Below are 20,799 nucleotides of genomic sequence, written 5' to 3' on the forward strand. Positions count from 1 at the left end.
TCATCAATACTTTGAGATACTCAGGGCTTTTTCAGCTACTTTGGATTTTCCTTCCCACACTGAGTCTCTGGGAGGTTTTTGTGCAATCCTGGCCTCCAGTTCTCTCCTCCAAGGAGTCCATGAGGAGCCTGTGTTGGGGATGGGTCACAGTGGGATCCATTAGTGCCTTGAGAAACTTTGGGTTTTTCCTCTGACTTGGACTCCTGGAAAGGTTTGTGCAATCTCCTCTCAGGCCCTGAGGTTCAAGGGCTCAGCTCCAAATGCACCATGGGGCTCATTAGGATCAAGCAAATCCTAACAAACCATGGCTGTGCCTTGATTTCCCTCTGGTCTGGTGCAGTTCTTGGGAAAGTTTCCTACAACAGTTATGGAGAAACAGTTCAAAGAACTTCTAAGAAATATGTATTCCTATTTTAAAGGGTGTCTTTTATTCCTGTTCTCTTTAGAGTAGAGGTGATTACAGCACTCAGTGATGGATATTGATCCAGGGTCTCTCCTAAGGAGGTCTGGCCAGGTCAGAGAAGCTGTGCCTTGAGGTCTGACCCAGTGGGGACAACCTTGCTCCACATTCCCCAGCCCCATCCTGTCTCTCCTCACTCCCCTGGGACCTGCTTTGCTCACAGAACTGGCTGCACTCAGGCAAAGAGGGGTTTTCCTTCTTTGATTTTAGCAATCTAAAACTGCTGAGTTTCCCCATGGAGAACAGACACCCTCCTCAAGTGTGTGCCAAGCCCAAGGTGCCACCAAGGAGGTTCCCCTTCCCCAAGGCAGAACCACACAAGGAATGTTTCAGACACACAGGGAGTTCTACAATAAACACAACCCCAGAGTTGGCTGAAGGCAGAATTAGAGCAGCTGCTGAAGGACAGACAAGCTTTGAACTCCTTGCAGCTGAAAGCACCAAGTGGGTTGTTGGGAGGTGTGTGAGTGAGGCAAGAGTGAGGGAAGGGAAATGCAGAGAGCCCTGGAAGTGTTTCTGTGCAGACAGGCTGCTGCAAGGGCAGCGTTGGACTTCTCTGGGGGGAACTGTGAGGGAGGTCGGGGCAGAGTGACCTCCCCAGTGACCTCGAGATGTCACACAGCCACCTGGGATGTCACAGCCCACTCAGTGGTGTCACACAACCTGCTCTGGGATGTCACACCACCATTCTGTGACGTCACATCTCTTCCTATATGCCACAAAACCACCTCGTGATGTCACATAGCCTCCTGTGATATCACACAGCCACATTTGATGTCATAGCTCACTCTGTGATGTCACAGTCAGCACTGTGATGTCATACAACTTGTCCTGAGATGTCACATGGCTCTTCTGTGATGTCACTGCCCACTTTAGGATTTCATATCACAACCATGTGGTGCCACAGTCTGCTCAGTGATGTCACAACCCTCTCTGTGATGTCACAACCCACTAAGTGATATCACCCAGCCCACATTGTGATGTCATGCAGCCACACTACAATGTCACAACCTGCACTGTGATGTCACAGATCTCCTCTATGATGCCGTAGCTGCTCAGTGACCTCACACAACAAACTCTGGGATGTCACAGCCCCATCTGTGACCTCACACAACCCACTCAGGGCTGTCACACAGCCCCTTTCTGACATCACAGCTGCTCTGGGGCTCCAGGACACAGCCACAGAGGTGCTGCAGGGACACAGCCCCCTCTGGCACATCCCACAGCCCCTGCCAGTGCTGAGCCCCTGGCAGCTCTGTCTGGGCCTGCTCTCTGTGTCCCTGAGCTGCCCTGGCAGGGCCCCAGCCCTGCTGGGCTGTGCTCAGGAGCTGCTCCTGGCCAGAGCTGTCTCTCTGCAGCGCTGCCCTTGCCAGGAGCTGCCTCTGGGCCAGGAGCCCGGCCCAGCTCAGCAGCACAGACACAGCACCAGCACTTTCATCACCCTCTCGGGCCTTTGGGGCTCTTGGCATCACACTCAGTCCCTCACAGTGTGCTCCAGAAACTCCTCAAGGGCTCCAAGTCAGATGGAAACACTGAAGTTTCTTGTAGTTGAAATGAGAGACACGAGTGAGAAAGCGTCCCCAGGTTCCAGGCAGAGCAGAAGACTGGAGGCCCTGATGGCAGCTGGGGACAAGCAAGGGAAAGGTGTCTGTGGTGCTGAGCAAAGCTGGATGTGTTTCAGGAATGGCAAGGGCCAAGGGCTGAGCCCCAGCCCCTGGCAAGGCAGATGCTGTCCCTCCCTCATTGCTCAGGGCTCTTCCCGGGCCACTGGCATGTGGGGATGTGCAATGCCAAGGGCAGCACCATGGGGCGGCCCCTGCCAGGCTGCTGAGCAGGGACAAGGAGGCAATGAGGCCCCAGGGCTGCCAGGGTCACTTGTCCCCTGCTGGCCTCAGGCCCAGGGCCAGCAGCCATGGCCAAAGGGCTGCACAAGTTGCCTCTGGCAGGGCCTTGCAGCTGCTGCCCATCCCTGTGCCCTCTCCAGCCCAGGCTGCCCTGTGGTGTCCATGCCCTGTGCCTCTGTCCCTGCAGGCTGTCGTCATCCCCTGGCTGCCCCACCTCGCTGGCCCCTTCCTTTGCTGACAGCTCTGCGTCCTGCCTGACTCTGCCTGGCCACACAAAGCCTTGGGCTGCTCCAGACTCCTTCTGGGGGATGTGTTGCACCACAGCCCTGTCCTGGGACACAAATTCCTTTCTCCTGTTATCCACTCTGGGCCTCCCCAGCTGCACTTGGCATCAATTCTTTCTTTCTCTGGCTGTTTTCCACTATGTCAAAAAGATCCACAGTCTCTGAAACTGCTCCTTAAACACTCTCATGGCTCTCCTCCGCTGTCCTCAGTCTCCACCCCATGGAGCACAGAGCTCCTTTGTCCCTATAGAGTGGTCATGTGCCTGAGGCCTCAAACCCCCACATTGGGAGATCTCTAGGCCCTCTCCAAGGGGTTTTCAAATGAAAACAGACTGCTTATAGTCTATGAAAATCACAAGAGGACAAGGCCAACATAACCCCTCTGTCCTGGCTGCTTTTGTCTTGGAGCAATTCTTAGATCTATGGAATTTGGGATGCCAAATTCTAAATGGTCCCAGGACAAGAAGGCTGGAGCTTTTCCATAGGAAGGAACAGAGCCTCACAGGGGCTGATGCGAGGTGACCACCAGAGGCCAAGGCCAGCCCGAGCTAGCTGGTTTTTTTTGGGAGATACCCTTGGATACAGGAAATGTTTAAGGGAGAGTACCAATTTTGGCAATGGGCACCAAAAAAGATGGATGGTATGCCATTGTTAATCCTGTGGGACAAATTGCATTATGGTTCAATTCCACCTGTTCAGTCTTTTACACTTAAACCAAGTCTGGGACCGGGATTGGAGTGGACAGCCACCCCAGTCTCTTCTCTTAGAAGGAATTTAAAAGTCTAGGCATCTTACAGGCTTTTGAGGATTCCTGGTGGCTGTTGAGTGTCATTTCTCCACCTCATGACACAGCAGGAGTTTCTCCAACAAATAGATAAAGCTTTTGCCTGAAGCTCCCACTCTGCCCATGGCAGGAAGCCCTGGGAGTGTCTGTGACATCCCGGCTCTTTGGCAGCCTGGGGACTCCTGGGGTGTCACCGTGGAGCCCCTGGGAGTGTCTGTGACAGAGTGGTGCCTTTGCAGCCCAGGGTCCCCTGGGATGTCACCATGGAATTGCTGGGACTGCGTCTGACCACACGGTTCTTCAGCATCCCCAGAAACTCCTGGGAGGTCTCTGTGGAGCCCCTGTCTCTGCCTGCGACATTCCAGCTCTTGAACAGCCTGGAGAACCTTGGAATGTCCCCATGGAGCTCCTCTGAGGGTCTGTAACAAATGTGATCTGTAGTAGGCAACCATCACCAGCCCCTTGTTGTTATGTTCTGATTCCATGGCAACCATCACAGCCCCTGTTGCTATGGTCAGTCCTCTGGCAGCTCCATGGAGACCCCATGCCAGGGGTGGTTGCCATGGACACCAGCTCAGACCTGGAGCCAGAGACTGTTGCCATGGCAACCATTTTCAGTCCCATCCCCAGGCTCATGGGATCCCAGAGGCACAGAATTGGCTGAGTTGGGAGGGAGCCATGGGGATCCTCCAGTCCAACTGCTGGCCCTGCACAGGACACCCCAACAATCCCAGCCTGGGCCTGGCAGCGCTGGCCAAACGCTGCTGGAGCTCAGCCAGCCCTGGAGCTGGGAGCCTTCCCTGGGGAGCCTGTTCAGTGCCCCAGCAGCCTCGCGGGAAAAACCTTTTCCTCACATCCAGCCTAAACCTGCCCGCCTCAGCTCCAGCCGCTCCCTCCACTCCTGTCCCTGGGCACCAGAGGGAAGAGGTTCCCGCAGCCCCCAGCCAGGGACCCGCTCCCAAGGCTGCTGCCATGGCAACCAGGCCTGGCACCAGCGGGGATGCTCGGTTTCCATGGGCTGGGCTTCAGGAATGGCATTCCCCAATTTCCTGCTCCTGCTGAAACCGCGCTGCTGCTCGCTTCCCTCCCACCTCCCATGGAAAGCACAAAAGGCAAAGATCCCAGGCTGGGATAAGAACAATTTATGAATAACAGCAACGGGATAAGGAACAAACAGACACAGAAACAATTTTGGTAACAGAAAGGGTAAGACAAACCATTCACAGGGAAAACTAAAATACCACCAACTGACTCTTCCTGGCCACGTATTTCCTCCTGCCAAGAAAGGACACCCTTCTCTGGTGAGAGAGAGGGAGTCCTTTTCCTGCCCCTGGCAATGACCTGAGATGGGATTGAATATAATGGACCAAGATCACAGTCTCACATTCTTTGATTCCACATCATGACATTGCCATGGGCAGGAAAAGGTACAGGTGTCTTCCCAGCATGGATCCCAGGGAACACGGATCACCAGGTCTCTTCCCAGTGTGGATTCTCCATGGGCAGATGAAGCTGGAGAAGTGCACAAAGCTCTTCATGTATTTTGAGGCACTTGCAGGGCTTCCCTTACCGGTGCCTCCGTTGGCGTCTGCCAAAGTTAGACCTGTCTGAGAAGCTCTTCCCACACTGGGGACACTTGTAAGGCCTCTCCCCAGTGTGGATATGTTTGTGGGTATTGAGGTTGGATCTGTGGCTGAAGCTCTTCCCACATTCCACACTTGTAGGGTCTCTCCCCAGTGTGGATGCGCCGGTGGGTGATGAGGTGGGAGTTTCGCTTGAAGCCCTCCCCACAGTCGGGGCAGCAGAAGGGCCTCTCATCCGTGTGAATCCGCTGGTGCAGGAGGAGATTGGAGCTGGTCTGAAACCTCTTCCCACACTCGGGACACTCGTAGGGCCTCTCCCCAGTGTGGATGCGCTGGTGGATGACAAGTTGGGACTTGAAGCTGAAGCACTTCCCACATTCCCCACACTCGTAGGCCCATTCCCCAGTGTGGATCATCTGGTGGCGGACCAGGCTGTTGCTCTGGCTGAAGCTCTTCCCACACTCCAAGCACTTGTAGCGCTTCTCCCCATCCTGAAGCTGCTCATGGACCACCAGCTCAGAGCTCCGGCTGCATCTCTGCCCGCCTTCCCGGCACAGGGTGGGTCTTTCCTCCTCAGAGCACCCTGGGATGGGTTTGGAGCCCCTCCTCCTGCGGGACCTCTGGGGATTTTCCTCCCTGTTGGATTCCTGCACTGTGGAGCCGCTCAAAACAGCCTCTTTCACGAGGTTCTGCTGTGGGGATTTGTCCTCCCTGGTCTCCATCCTCAGCTCCTTGTCTGGGGGAGGAAGGACAAGGAGAGGATGGGATTTGCCTCCGTGCCAGAGGGAAGGGGAAGGAGATCCCCCCAGTGCGTCCCCGGCAGGACGGCGTTGGCAGCGGGGTTGTCCTGCAGCCGGGGGCCAGGCTGGGCTGGGAGATGGAGCAGGACAGAGGGGGAAAGGGGCACTGACTTCCTCCTCACCTGCCTGGGTGTTCTGGGGCATCTTCCTCTTCCTTGCAGCCTTCTCATCCATCCAGCCAAAGTTTGGGATGGGGAAATCCTGGTTTGGGAGAAAACAAGGAATGAGCACGTTGAGTTTGAAGGTCCCTCTGTCCGAGTCCCTCTCTAGAAGTCACCGGGAATCTGGGGTGTCTTGATTTAAAAGGAAAGGTGTTTACTAAGGAAAGGAGAAGCCTCCATTGAAATTGATAAAAATGTAAGCAACAGCCCTTTCCAAATTATTATAATCTTGATTTCAAAGTGATCCCAGATAAAAATATAGGAATAACAGTTCTTTACTAAAGAAATTAAAATGAAAATGCAGCAGTACAATAGAAAAAACCCACAAAAAAAACAGCACTCTGAAAGAGTCAGAATACAACCTGATACCCTGTTGGTCAGGGTGCTGGTAGCAGTCTGATTAAATAGTGGCTGCATTCCTCCTGGAGTGACTGATGTGGTTCTGTTGAAGCAATGATCCTGTAGAATATTGTAGCTTACCTCTGAAGTTCCGGTGCTGTAGATGGGTCTGGTCTCTCCTCTGGGAATCCAGTGGAGAAAGACTGCCTGTGGTGCTTTGATGCTCTGATTATATCCATGCAGGAATACTTGGCTCCTCCCCCTGGGTGGAGCATCTCACAATGGGATGATGTCATTTTATCATTCCTGCACTGAGACTCAATGGCCCATTAACAGAAGATATCTCCCTGGAGGAAGGATGGATGATGGAAGAGATAAAGAACATTGCCCCACCTGGTTTTAACAGCTGGCCCATTAACAGAAGACATCCCCCAGTTATGAGGGATGGGTCATGAAAGAGATAAAGAAACCTGCTCCTCTAGTTTTTAACAGATGTTGACAGAATACATGCTTTTGGTTGAATCTTGCATTGCAACCCAAGACATGGGGTACATAAAAATTTTACACCACCAAAATCTGGCCCTGAAAATGCCTCCCAGGAGTTCTAGTTCCATCTCTGTTCTCTCCCTTTTGGTGTTCTGGCTTTCAACCCTGTCCCAGCTGCTGGGGGTCACACTTGTACTGTGGGACCCCTGTCCACTCGGTCCCTGACCTCTTCTGGCTGCTGGGAGTGCCAGGAATTTGAAAACTTCCTCCCATTTCCATCTCCCCACTTAGGGATGCTGGAAGTTTTTGGGGTCCCAGGGTCCCTGCTCCCCTTATTCCCTTCTTGGGGGTGCAGGGGGACCAAGGAGACCCCCCTGCCCCTCTCTATGCAATTGAGGGTCCCACGAATCATGGTGCTCCTCCTCTCTGGGCTCCCCACTTTGGGGTCCTGGGGGACACAGGGCTCTGCTCCTCCAGGCTGCCTCTGCCAGCAGCTGCCACTGGGAACCCCAAATGTCCCCCTAAAGGACATTTTCTTCTCAGCCTTGGTGTTCTTCATTCTCCAACAATCACCCCCAAAAACCCAACCCAGGAAGCCCCCAGGATATCTGGGCCGAGCTCCCCCTCCCTGGTCACCTGTGGGATAGGGGGGGTTTTGATCCCATGGATGGGGGGGCTGTGAATTCAGGGAGTGAATCCCAGCTTGACTGGGATATGCTGGACCTGAGATCATACTGGGATAACAAGCACCTAACTGGGATTACTAGGACTGTCTGGGAATGTCTATGGACATGCTGAGGGCAGCTGGCATATACTGGGAGTGTCTGTGACCATATTGGGGATGACTGAAAACACACTGGGAACAATGGGAACCATGCTGGGGACAACTGGGAGCAACTGGGAGTGACTGGGTCTACACTGGGGGCAGCTGGGCATGACTGGGACCTTGCTGGGAGCAGCTGGGATCATCTGGGAAGCGACTGAGACTATAGTGGGGCCAACTGGGTGCAACAGGAATCACACTGGGAGGGACAGGGAGCAACTGGAACCATGCTGAGGGTAACTGGCATCCTACTGGGATCACAGTGGGAGCAGTTGGGCCATGCTGGGCAAGACTGGGACCATACTGGCAGCAACTGGGACTGCACTCAGGGTGACTGGGAGTGGCTGGAAGCACCTGAGGAGTGATTGAGAGCAACTGGGATAGACTGGGAGAAACTGAAACCACAGTGCAGGTAAATGGGAACAACTGGAACCATGCTGGATAATCCTGGGAGCAGCTGTGCCCATGCTGGGGTCATACTGGGATCCTATTAGATGTAGCTAGGATAATATTGGATGTGCCTGGAAAGGTGCTGGCTGGGACTGGAACCATGCTGGAGGTGACTGGGAGCAACTGGGCCCATCCTGGGAGTGACAGGGAGTCACTTTGGCCATGACTGGAATCATGCTGGGAGGGCCTGGGTGTGACTGTAACCATACTGGGGGTGACTGGGTGCAACAGCTCATTCTGGGAGGGACTGAGATTGTAGTGGGAGTGACTGTGATCATCCTGGAAGTGTTTTTCTGTAGATCTTACGTGTTTCTGGTCTCTTTTTATTCTCCTTATTATCCTATGTACCTGAAATATTTTTGGATATCTTAATGTTACCCAAAATCTTAAGGGCTAATGGTTTTCAGGTTAAATTAGCTAAGTTTGCAAAGTTAATGCTGTGGTAAGAGTTTTATCTTCAACTGGATTTTGTATTAAACCCTTTGCCAAAGTTCCTTGATTGTCTATATTTTGCCAGTTAAATTTTGTGTCATTTTGACCTCTTAGCTCAGTTGTTAGAGTATGGTGCCAGTATCACCGAGGTTGTGGGTTCAGTCCTTGTGGGGCCATTCGCTTAAGAGCTGGACTTGATGGTCCTTGTGGGTCCCTTCCTACCAAGAATATTCTTTGCATCTGTCCATGTTGAGAAGATCTGGTTGGTGTTTCTCCTGTGCACTAAACTCAAGCACAGGAACCTTTGGTTACCACCAGCATTGAAGTGTTCTGGGGTGTTACAGCCCTGCAGGCTCACAGTGGCCTCTTGTTTCCATAAGGCCCCAGAGTGTCCCAGTGGCCCTGTGGTTCCATGGGCCAAACAGAGCCACAATGATCCCCTTGGTTCCACAACTTCCCACAATGTCACACTGGCCCCTTGGTTCCATAATGATCTGGAGTGTCACACAGGTTTATGGCATTTGTCCTTGCTGCCCCTCACATCCCACTGCCCCACAAAGAGCCCCGAGGCACCCGTGAGGGACAGGCCCTGCTGGGCCAGGCCTGGGCTCAGGGCTTGGCCTTTCTGCTTCCTCCAACCCAGCCAGGCCTGGCTCAGCATTGCAGTTCCCTGCTCAGAGCCTTTGGTTCCCGGCAATCCTGGCCTCCAGGATCTGCTCTCACCAGTCCCTGGGGAGCCTTTGGCAGTCCCTGCCCTCAGTGGGGCTGATTGATGCTCCAAGGGACTTGGAGTTTTGCTTCTGACTCCTTGAGCAGCTTCTTCAGCCTGAAGGAGGGACATAGGAGGATCAGGGAAAGGAGAAGGAACCACGAGGTCAAGCACTCACTGAATTCACAGCCCCCCCAACTCTGGGATCATCACCCCCCATCCCACAGGTGACCGGGGAGGGGGAACTTGGCCCAGATATCGTGGGGGGTCCTTCTTGGGTTGTGCTTTTTAGGGGGGGGATGTTTGGAGAATGAAGAACTTCAAAGCTGAATGGAAAATGCCCCTTGGGGGGATACTGGAGTGTCTCAGCATCCCTACGTGAGGAGATGGAAACAGGGGGAACTTTTCATATTCCTGGCACTCCCAGCAGCCTGAAGAGGTCAGGGACTGAGTAGACTGGGGACCCCCAGTACAAGTGTGACCCCCAGCAGCTGGGACAGGGAAGAACCCCTGAGCACCAAAAGAGGGAGACCAGACATGGGGAAATCCTGGGAGGCATTTTCAGGGCTGAATCTTGGTGTTTGGGAGGTTTTTATGTACCCCATGTCTTGGGTTGCAATGCAAGATGTAACCAAAAGTATGTATTCTATCAACATCTGTTAAAACCTGGTACAGAAGTTTACATTATCTTCTCCATGACCCATCCCTCATAACTGGGGGATGTCTTCTGTTAATGGGCCAGCTGTTAAAACCAGGTGGGGCAGTGTTCTTTATCTCTTCCACCACCCATCCATCATAACTGGGGGATATCTTCTGTTAATGGGCCATTGAGTCTCACTGCAGGACTGATAAAATGACATCATCCCATTGTGAGATGCTCCACCCAGGGGGAGGAGCCAAGCATTCCTGACTGGATATAATCATGGAATAAGAACACCAGAGGCAGTCTTTCTCCACTGGATTCCCAGAGGAGAGAACAGACCCATCTACAGCACCAGAACTTCTGAGGTAAGCTACAATCTTCTATGGGATCATTGCTTCATTAGAACCACATCTGTTTCACCAGGAGGACTGCAGCCATCATTTAATCAGACTGCTACCAGCACCCTGACCAGCAGGGTGTCAGGTTGTGTTCTGACTCTGTTGGTGGGTTGTTTATTTGTTGGGTTTTTTTTTTTGTACTGCTGCATTTTCATTTTCCTTTCTTTAGTAAAGAACTATTATTCCTGTTCCCAGATCATTACCTGAGAGCACTTTGATTTCAAGATTAAAAGAATTCGGAGGGGATGGGATGTTTACGTTTTTATCAATTTCAATGGTGGTTTCTGCTTTCCTTAGCAAACATCTTTCCTTTCAAACCAAGACACCGCAGATGCCCCAATGATTTCTAAATATGGACTTGGTAAGAAGTACCATCAGAGTCCATGTGCTCATTCCTTGTTTTCTCCTAAACCAGGATTTTCCAATCCCAAACCTTGGCCAGATGGCGAAGGAGGCTGTGAGGAAGAGGAAGATGCTCCAGGACACCCAGGCAGGTGAGGAGGAAGTCAGTGCCCCTTTCCCCCTCTCTCCTGCTCCATCTCCCAGCCCAGCCTGGCCCCCGGCTGCAGGACAACCCCGCTGCCAACGCCGTCCTGCCGGGGACGCACTGGGGTGATCTCCTTCCCCTTCCCTCTGGCACGGAGACAAATCCCATCCTCTCCTTGTCCTTGCTCCCCCAGACAAGGAGCTGAGGATGGAGACCAGGGAGGACAAATCCCCACGGCAGAACCTCATGGACAAGGCTGTTTTGCATGGCTCCACAGCGCATGAGTCAAGCATGGACGAAAATCCCCAGAGATCCCGCAGGAGGAGGAACTCCAAACCCATCCCAGGGTGCTCTGAGGAGGAAAGACCCACCCTGTGCCGGGAAGGCAGCCGGAGATCCAGCCAGAGCTCTGAGCTGGTGGTCCATGAGCAGCTTCAGGATGCCTACAAGTGCTTGGAGTGTGGGAAGAGCTTCAGCCACAGCAACAGCCTGATCTGCCACCAGATGATCCACACTGGGGAATGGGCCTACAAGTGTGGAGAATGTGGGAAGGGCTTCAGCTTCAACTCCAAACTCATTCGTCACCAGCGCATCCACACTGGGGAGAGGCCCTACGAGTGTCCCGAGTGTGGGAAGAGGTTTCAGAGCAGCTCCAATCTCCTCCTGCACCAGCGGATTCACACGGATGAGAGGCCCTTCCACTGCCCCGACTCTGGGGAGGGCTTCAAGTACAACTCCACCCTCATCAGGCACCGACGCATCCACACTGGGGAGAGACCCTACGAGTGTGCACAGTGTGGGAAGAGCTTCACCCGGAGCTCTCACTTGATCAGACACCAACGGAGGCACCAGTAAGGGAAGCCCTGCCAGTGCCCCAAGTGCAGGAAGAGCTTTCTCCACAGCTCCAGCCTTATCCCCCCTTGGAGGATCCATGTTGGGAAGAGACCTGGTGATCCATGTTCCCTGGGATCCATGCTGGGAAGACACCTGTACCTTTTCCTGCCCATGGCAATGACATAATGAGATCAAAGAACGTGAGGGTCTGGCCATGGCCCTGTCATTATATTCAATCCCATCTCAGGTCATTGCCAGGGGCATAAAAAGGACTCCCTCTCTCTCACCAGAGGAGAAGAGTGTCCTTTCTTGGCAGGAGGAAATACATGGCCAGGAAGAGCCAATAGGTTGTTTATTAGTTTTCCCTGTAAACAATTTGTCTTATCCCTTTTGTTATCAAAATTATTTCTGTTCATGTTAATTCCTCATCTCATGGCTGTTCTCAATAAATTATTCTTATCCCAGCATGGGATCTTTGCCTTTTGTGCTTTCCATGGGAGGTGGGAGGGAAGCGAGCAGCAGCGTGGTTTCAGCAGGAGCAGGAAATTGGGGAATGCCAGTCCTGAAGCCCAGCCCGTGGAAACCGAGCATCCCAGCTGGTGCCAGGCCTGGTTGCCATGGCAGCAGCCTTGGGAGCGGGTCCCTGGCTGGGGGCTGCGGGAACCTCTTCCCTCTGGTGCCCAGGGACAGGAGTGGAGGGAGCGGCTGGAGCTGAGGCGGGCAGGTTTAGGCTGGATGTGAGGAAAAGGTTTTTCCTGCGAGGCTGCTGGGGCACTGAACAGGCTCCCCAGGGAAGGCTCCCAGCTCCAGGGCTGGCTGAGCTCCAGCAGCGTTTGGCCAGCGCTGCCAGGCCCAGGCTGGGATTGTTGGGGTGTCCTGTGCAGGGCCAGCAGTTGGACTGGAGGATCCCCATGGCTCCCTCCCAACTCAGCCAGTTCTGTGGTTCTGGGATCCCATGAGCCTGGGGATGGGACGGCAAATGGTTGCCATGGCAATGGTCTCTGGCTCCAGGCCTGAGCTGGTGTCCATGGCAACCACCCCTGGCATGGGGTCTCCATGGAGCTGCCAAGGGACTGACCATAGCAACAGGGGCTGTGATGATTGCCATGGAAACAGACAGCAGCAAGAGGGGAAGTTGGTGGTGGTTGCCATGGAAACAGACCATAGCAACAGGTCGTGGTGATGGTTACTTATCTGATTTGTTACAGGCCCTCAGAAGGGCTCCATGGGGACATTCCAAGGTTCTCCAGGCTGTTCAGGAGCTGGAATGTCGCAGGCAGAGACAGGGGCTCCACAGAGACCTCCCAGGAGTTTCTGGGGATGCTGAAGAGCCGTGTGATCAGACGCTGTCCCAGCAATTCCATGGTGACATCCCAGGGGACCCTGGGCTGCAAAGGCACTGCTCTGCCACAGACACTCCCGGGGGATCCACGGTGACATCCCAGGAGTCCCCAGGCTGCCAAAGAGCCGGGATGTCAGAGACACTCTCTGGGCTTCCTGTCATGGGCAGAGTGGGAGCTTCAGGCAAAAGCTTTATCTATTTATTGGAGAAACTCCTGCTGTGTCATGAGGTGGAGAAATGACACCCAACAGCCACCAGGGATCCTCAAACCCCTCCAGGATGCCTAGGCTTTTAAATTCCTTCTAAGAGAGGAGACTGGGAGCAGCTGGATCCAATCCCAGCCCCCAGACTTTGTCAAAGTGTTATAGGTAAAGATTGGACAGGTGGAATTGAACCATAATGCAACTTGTCCCACAGGATTAACAAGGGAATACCATCCATCTTTTCTGATGTCCATTGCCAAAACTGGTACTCTCCCTAAAACATTTCCTGTATCCGAGGCTATCTCCCAGAAAAAACTGCAAACTCTGGCTGGCCTTGGCCTCTGGTGGTCCCGACACATCTTCCCCTGAAACAGTGGGGCTCTGTTCCTTCCTTCCTGGGGAAAGCACCAGCTTTCTTGTCCAAGGACCATTTTTAATTTGGCCTCCCAAATTTCATATATCCAAGGATTGCTCCCTGAAAGAAGCTGCTGAGACAGAGAGGTCGGGTTGGCCCTGTCCTCTGGTGATGTTCTTACACAATGAGAAGATGGTTTTAATTCGGAAACACCTTGCAGAAATCTCAGAGATCTCCCAAGGTGGGGTTTTGAGGCCTCAGGCACATGACCATTCTATAGGGACAAAGGAGTTCTGTGCTCCATGGGGTGGAGACTGAGGACAGTGGAGGAGAGCCATGAGAGTGTTTAAATAGTGGTTTCAGAGATGGTGAATCCTTCTGACATACACAGAGCTGTCAGCAAAGGAAAGGGCCAGCGATGTGGGGCAGCCGGGGAATGACAACAGCCTGCAGGGACAGAGGCACAGGGCATGGACACCACAGGGCAGCCTGGGCTGGAGAGGGCACAGGGATGGGCAGCAGCTGCAAGGCCCTGCCTGAGGCAACTTGTGCAGCCCTTTGGCCATGGCTGCTGGCCCTGGGCCTGAGGCCAGCAGGGGACAAGTGACCCTGGCAGCCCTGGGGCCTCATTGCCTCCTTGTCCCTGCTCAGCAGCCTGGCAGGGGCCGCCCCATGGTGCTGCCCTTGGCATTGCACATCCCCACATGCCAGTGGCCCGGGAAGAGCCCTGAGCAATGAGGGAGGGACAGCATCTGCCTTGCCAAGGGCTGGGGCTCAGCCCTTGGCCCTTGCCATTCCTGAAACACATCCAGCTTTGCTCAGCACCACAGACACCTTTCCCTTGCTTGTCGCCAGCTGCCATCAGGGCCTCCAGTCTTCTGCTCTGCCTGGAACCTGGGGACGCTTTCTCACTCGTGTCTCTCATTTCAACTACAAGAAACTTCAGTGTTTCCATCTGACTTGCAGCTCTTGAGGAGTTTCTGGAGCACACTCTGAGGGACTGAGTGTGATGCCAAGAGCCCCAAAGGCCCGAGAGGGTGATGAAAGTGCTGGTGCTGTGTCTGTGCTGCTGAGCTGGGCCGGGCTCCTGGCCCAGAGGCAGCTCCTGGCAAGGGCAGCGCTGCAGAGAGACAGCTCTGGCCAGGAGCAGCTCCTGAGCACAGCCCAGCAGGGCTGGGGCCCTGCCAGGGCAGCTCAGGGACACAGAGAGCAGGCCCAGACAGAGCTGCCAGGGGCTCAGCACTGGCAGGGGCTGTGGGATGTGCCAGAGGGGGCTGTGTCCCAGCAGCACCTCTGTGGCTTTGTCCTGGAGCCCCAGAGCAGCTGTGATGTCAGAAAGGGGCTGTGTGACAGCTCCAAGTGGGTTGTGTGAGGTCACAGAGGGGGCTGTGACATGACAGAGTTTGTTGTGTGAGGTCACTGAGCAGCTACAGCGTCATAGAGGGGATTCTGTGACATCAGAAAGAGGTGTGTGATGTCACAGTGTGGCTGTATGACATCACAGAGTGGGCTGGGTGATGTTACTTAGTGGGTTGTGACATCTGAGACATGACTATGACATCAGAGGTCGAATGTACATCATTACAGAAAGGATTCTGACATCACAGAGCAGGTTGTGACATGACAGAGCCACCACAGGGTGGATTGTGATATCACTGGTTGGTTGTGAGACATCACAGAACAGGCTGTCAAGTCACATGGTGGTGATATGAAATCCTAGAGTGGGCAGTGACATCATAGAAAAGCCATGTGACATCTCAGGACAGGTTGTATGACATCACAGTGCTGACTGTGACATCACAGAATGAACTATGACATCAAATGTGGCTGTGTGACATCACAGAACACTGTGTGACATCACAAGGTGGTTTTGTGGCATATGGGAAGAGCTGTGACTTCACAGAATGGTGGTGTGACATCCTTGGGCAGGTTGTGTGACATCACTGAGTGGGCTGTGATATCCCAGGTGTCTGTGTGACATCTCAGGGGGCTCTGAGAGGTCACTGGGTAGAAGTCCAGAGAAGTCCAACGCTGCCCTTGCAGCAGCCTGTCTGCACAGAAACACTCCCAGGGCTCTCTGCATTTCCCTTCCCTCACTCTTGCCTCACTCACACACCTCCCAACAACCCACTTGGTGCTTTCAGCTACAAGGAGTTCAAAGCTTGTCTGTCCTTCAGCAGCTGCTGTAATTCTGCCTTCAGACAACTCTGGGGTTGTGTTTATTGTAGAACTCCCTGTGTGTCTGAAACATTCCTTGTGTGGTTCTGCCTTGAGGAAGGGGAACCTCCTTGGTGGCACCTTGGGCTTGGCACACACTTGAGGAGGGTGTCTGTTTTCCATGGGGAAACTCAGCAGTTTTAGGTTGCTAAAATCAAAGAAGGAAAACCCCTCTTTGCCTGAGTGCAGCCAGTTCTGTGAGCAAAGCAGGTCCCAGGGGAGTGAGGAGAGACAGGATGGGGCTGGGGAATGTGGAGCAAGGTTGTCCCCACTGGGTCAGACCTCAAGGCACAGCTTCTCTGACCTGGCCAGACCTCCTTAAGAGAGACCCTGGACCAATATCCATCACTGAATGCTGCAATCACCTCTGCTCTAAAGAGAACAGGAATAAAATATACCCTTTAAAATAGGAATACATATTTCTTAGAAGTTCTTTGAACTATTTCTCCAGAACTATTGTAGGAAACTTTCCTAAGAACTGCACCAGACCAGAGGGAAATCAAGGCACAGCCATGGTTTGTTAGGATTTGCTTGATCCTAATGAGCCCCGTGGTGCATTTGGAGCTGAGCCCTTGAACCTCAGGGCCTGAGAGGAGATTGCACAAACCTTTCCAGGAGTCCAAGTCAGAGGAAACACCCAAAGTGTCTCGAAGTAATAATGGGTCCCACTGAGGTCCATCCCCAACACAGGCTCCTCATGGACTCCTTGGAGGAGAGAACTGGAGGCCAGGATTGCACAAAAACCTCCCAGAGACTCAGTGTGGGAAGGAAAATCCAAAGTAGCTGAAAAAGCCCTGAGTATCTCAAAGTATTGATGAGCCCCACTGAGTGTCAATGCAGAGCTCCCAAGGGACTCGTTAAAGCAGATAATTGGGGCCAGGATTGCACAAACTTCTCAGAGACTCAGGGTGGGAAGGAAAAAGGAAAGTACCTTAAGAACCTGAAGTACCTTGAAGCATTAATGAGCCCCACTGAGTGTTGTTACTGACAAAGGCTCTCAAGGGACTAATTACAGCAGATAATTGGAGGCCAGGATTGCACAAAGCTCTCAGAGACTCCAAAGCAAAAGCCAAAGTCCTTTGAAAAAGCTGCAGTCCCTGGGAGCATGAAGGAGCCCCCAGGGCCATTCCTGAGCAAGGCTCCCCAGGGACTCCTTCCAGCAGATCCCTGAGGCCACTGGCATGTGGGCTAGGGGGGATGCTGAGGGCAGGCCAAGGGGGTGACAGTGGCCAGCCTTGCTGGGGCTGTGCCAGGAGGCCCCAGGGCCTCAGGACAAGGTGTCTCCTCACAGCCCTTGCTGGCACAGCTTTGGCTGCTGTTGCCCAGGGCACCAAGCCTTGGCTTCTCTTTGTCCCCAGCTGTCATCAGTGCCTCCAGTTCTCTGCTCTGCCTGGGGCCTGGGGACACTTTCTCAGTCATGTGCCTCAGTGGGACCCATTAAAAGTGAAAGAAACTTTGGAGTTGGATTCTGACTTGGAGTTCTTGAGAGGTTTCTTCCCCTCCCTGTCAGGGACTGATGTTCAGGGCCTCAGCACAAAGCCCCAAGAGGCTCATTAAAGTCCTGCTGCTGTGTCTGTGCTGCTGAGCTGGGCCGGGCTCCTGGCACAGAGGCAGCTCCTGGAAACCAAGAAGAGCTTCAAAAGCACATTTCTCTTGCTGAGCAGCTCTTCTGCCAGCCCAGCAGGGCTGGGGCACTGCCTGCAGCCACCCTGGGCACAGCCCAGAGGCACAGAGAGCTTCAATCAGTCAGGGCTGGGAAGGTGCTGAGAAGTGCCTGGGGCAGAATCCCTGCCAGCCCTTGGCACAGGAAGCCTCTGGCTGCAGGACAATGCAGCTGCAGCTCCTGGAGGCATCTCCTCAAGCTGGAACATGCCAGTGCCTACAGACTCTGTGAGTACATTCTCTGCCTGTCCCTTGTGCAGAGCAGCCAGGGGTGCCCAGGGCTGTCCTGCAGAGCAGGGTCCTGCAGCCCAGGGCGCTGTGCTGGGGCAGGGACTCTGCTGCCTGCCAGGGACAGCTCTCAGCCGGCCCGGGGAGCTGCTCCCAGCGCTGGGGAGAAGCTGTGGGGGGAAGGAGCCACCCTGAGCAGGGCAGGGGCTGCTGCTGAGAGGGGCTGTGTGGGGCAGGGCTGCTCCCAGCTCCAGACCTGCCTGGGCACAGCTCCAGAGGACACTTCCCAAAAGAGGGTGAGACTGGAATTGCTGTAAAGATCAGGAGCTTTCCTGAGACTGTTTTCAATGTCTTGCTTTGATCAGGGTGGAAAAGTTGAGATGATGACAAAAAGATTTTTGCTTTTTGTACATTTTTAATATATTTTTTGATCTGTTAATGACTATTATATAATTATAAAATTATAATCTTTAATTAACTCTATTAAACTACTACTATATACTTATATAACTATTATCCGTAATTAACTCTAATATGATTCTTAACCTTTCTCTTAGATTTAAGAACAATAATCTGATCTTCTAAATACATTTCTGAAATTCTATATAGTCTTATCATCAAAAATAGGAGCTACAAGAAGAGCATTTTGTTTTCTAACCAGAATGTGAGCAGTCATAACAAAAAGTGGGGCAAAGAAACCCTTGGACCTACTCTAATAGATTGTCTCAGGGGTGTGTAACTGGGGAAAGTGAATCTCCTATTGAATGTTTCTGTTAAATATCCTAATTAATCAATCTTAATAAATAGCTGAAATAAGGGGCTGGGTGTGCCTCAACCCCACTGGGACACCTGGAAGTTTCCAATAAAGCTGTTTTTTTCTTTACTGTTCTAACACTCTTGCAGAAGGTTATTTTTCTCTTTTGATTATAGACAACAGGGGGATGAGAGAAGCAGAAGAGGAATTGTAATCCCAGAATCACAGAACATTCTGAGTTGAAAGGGACACACCAGGAACAGCAAAGTAATGTTGGAACATGTACAGAGATGCCAGAATTGTAAGTTTGGGTGCTCAGTCTCTCTGCTGGGAGGCTCCTAAACAGCCTAAATGCACTGCTCTGATATTGTCATTGGTATCTGGGGCTCTCAGGGAGGCTCTGGCATCTGCAGCAGCTGAGTCAGGCCCTGCCCTTGGGATTGCTGCCAGGCAGGTGTGTCCATGGGAATGGGGTGTCCCAGCTTCCCTGTGACCTGTGGGGCTGTGGGCAAAGCAGTCCATGGCAAAGGGGAATGAGCTGAGCCCCCTCCCTGAGATCCCATCATGGGCACACCTGGGGATCTCCTTGCTGTGTCCTTCCAAGCTCTGAGCTGCCCTCCTGGCTGCAAATCTGTGCCAGAGCCTCTCAGAGTTCCCTGAATGTCCCACGGGGAAGGGCAGAGATGCCACAGCTGAGGAAATGCTGTTGGCTCTGCCAAGGGAGCCGTGAGTGTCCTTGGCAGAGGGGGGTGCTGAGCCCTTGCCCAGAGACCTTTAGAGAGGGTGAGACATTCAGGGATCCCTCTGCTCTGGGCAGGGTCTGGTTTATGCCAGGGTGACAGAGGAGTGTGATTGTGCTCTGATTCCAGCCAAAGGTGCAAACCCAGGGCAGTTGGGAACAAGCCCATCCAGCCCCTCACCTTCCCTAAGCCACAGGGAATCCTTTGCCTCTCACATCTCTCAGGGGCAAACTCCAAGTGCAGCAGAAATGCTGGGGATTTCTGACCTCAGAGAACCAGGAACGATTTGTGGGTAGGAAGACAATTCCTAAAACCAACTCCTGCCATATTTTAGAAGTGTGCGCAGATGGCAACAAACCTTCCTGCATTAGGAGTGATTCCCCTGACAAATCCTGAATTTCTAGCCTTGTCCCTCTCCTGCATGGCCACAAACCCAGGGCAGCAGGGCAGAGATGGCTCCTGGAGAGTGCCCAGGCACAGGCCTGGCTGCTCCTGGAACACACAGACAGCACAGCTGGAGCTCAGTCAGGGACCTGGGTGAAGATTTTCCCATAGCAGGAACAAAGGTGGGTGAGTCCCAGTCTCTCCTGATTTGTCACTATTATTTTTCTTCATGAACAGGTCCCCACATGCAGCCACAGCAAATGTCCAACAGCAGCTCCATCAGCCACTTCCTCCTGCTGGCATTGGCAGACACGTGGCAGCTGCAGCTCCTGCACTTCTGCCTCTTCCTGGGCATCTCCCTGGCTGCCCTCCTGGGCAACGGCCTCATCATCAGCGCCGTAGCCTGCAGCCACCACCTGCACAGCCCCATGTTCTTCTTCCTGCTCAACCTGGCCCTCAGCGACCTGGGCTCCATCTGCACCACTGTGCCCAAAGCCATGCACAATTCCCTCTGGGACACCAGGACCATCTCCTACACAGGATGTATTGCACAGGTCTTTTGTTTTGTGTTCTTCATCTCAGCAGAGTATTTCCTCCTGACCATCATGTGTTACGACCGCTACGTGTCCATCTGCAAACCCCTGCACTACGGGACCCTCCTGGGCAGCAGAGCTTGTGCCCACATGGCAGCAGCTGCCTGGGCCAGTGGCTTTCTCAATGCTCTCATGCAAACAGCCAATACATTTTCCCTGCCCCTGTGCCAGGGCAATGACCTGGGCCAGTTCTTCTGTCAAATACCACATATCCTCAAACTGTCCTGCTCCAAATCCCACCTCAGGGAAATTGAGTTTCTTGTGGTTACTGGCAGTTTATTATTGTGGTGTTTTGTGTTCATTGTTTTCTCCTATGTGCAGATCTTCAGGGCTGTGCTGAGGATCCCCTCTGAGCAGGGACGGCACAAAGCCTTTTCCACCTGCCTCCCTCACCTGGCTGTGGTCTCCCTGTTCATCAGCACTGGTACATTTGCCTACCTGAAGCCTCCCTCCATCTCTTCCCCATCCCTGGATTTGGCCCTATCTGTTCTGTACTCAGTGGTGCCTCCAGTCCTGAACCCCCTCATCTACAGCCTGAGGAACCAGGAGCTCAAGGCTGTAGTGTGGACACTGATGACTGGATGGTTTAAAAAAACATTAAACTGCTGTCCAATTTCTCCAAATCACATGTAATAAAAGTCATGTTTGATAGTTCTGGCAGGTTGGTTTAATTTTGAAGGTTCATGGGGTAGCTTTACCTTTAAGACAGCTTGGAGGGAGAGGAAGTTGAAGCTGCTGGTGGCTGATGCGAGTTTTTCCTCCTGACCAATTATCGGTCATTTCCAAGAATTGGCAGCAGATCTG

The 20,799-nt window shown here is 53.1% G+C and overlaps 2 protein-coding genes and 1 long non-coding RNA gene across 3 annotated transcripts in view; 2 read left to right on the top strand and 1 right to left on the bottom strand.

Moving 5' to 3' along the window:
* Nucleotides 1-20,799, bottom strand: part of LOC147647078 (uncharacterized) — an 813,449-nt gene that overhangs the window by 462,456 nt on the left and 330,194 nt on the right. The window lies entirely within an intron of this gene.
* LOC147647094 (uncharacterized) overlaps nt 1-20,799 on the top strand; it is a 62,358-nt gene that overhangs the window by 5,837 nt on the left and 35,722 nt on the right. The window lies entirely within an intron of this gene.
* On the top strand, nt 19,663-20,628 carry LOC147647095 (olfactory receptor 14C36-like). The gene has a single exon (XM_086872377.1). It carries the CDS (start codon nt 19,663-19,665, stop codon nt 20,626-20,628), a length of 966 nt encoding a protein of 321 aa, XP_086728503.1.

Source organism: Cyanistes caeruleus, unplaced genomic scaffold (genome assembly GCF_971803275.1).
Source record: "Cyanistes caeruleus unplaced genomic scaffold, bCyaCae1.hap1.1 HAP1_SCAFFOLD_65, whole genome shotgun sequence".
Taxonomy (NCBI): domain Eukaryota; kingdom Metazoa; phylum Chordata; class Aves; order Passeriformes; family Paridae; genus Cyanistes; species Cyanistes caeruleus.

Bases quoted from the DNA above. Each gene is read 5' to 3' on its own strand.
- LOC147647095 (XM_086872377.1), top strand. From the start codon at position 19,663: ATGTCCAACAGCAGCTCCATCAGCCACTTCCTCCTGCTGGCATTGGCA.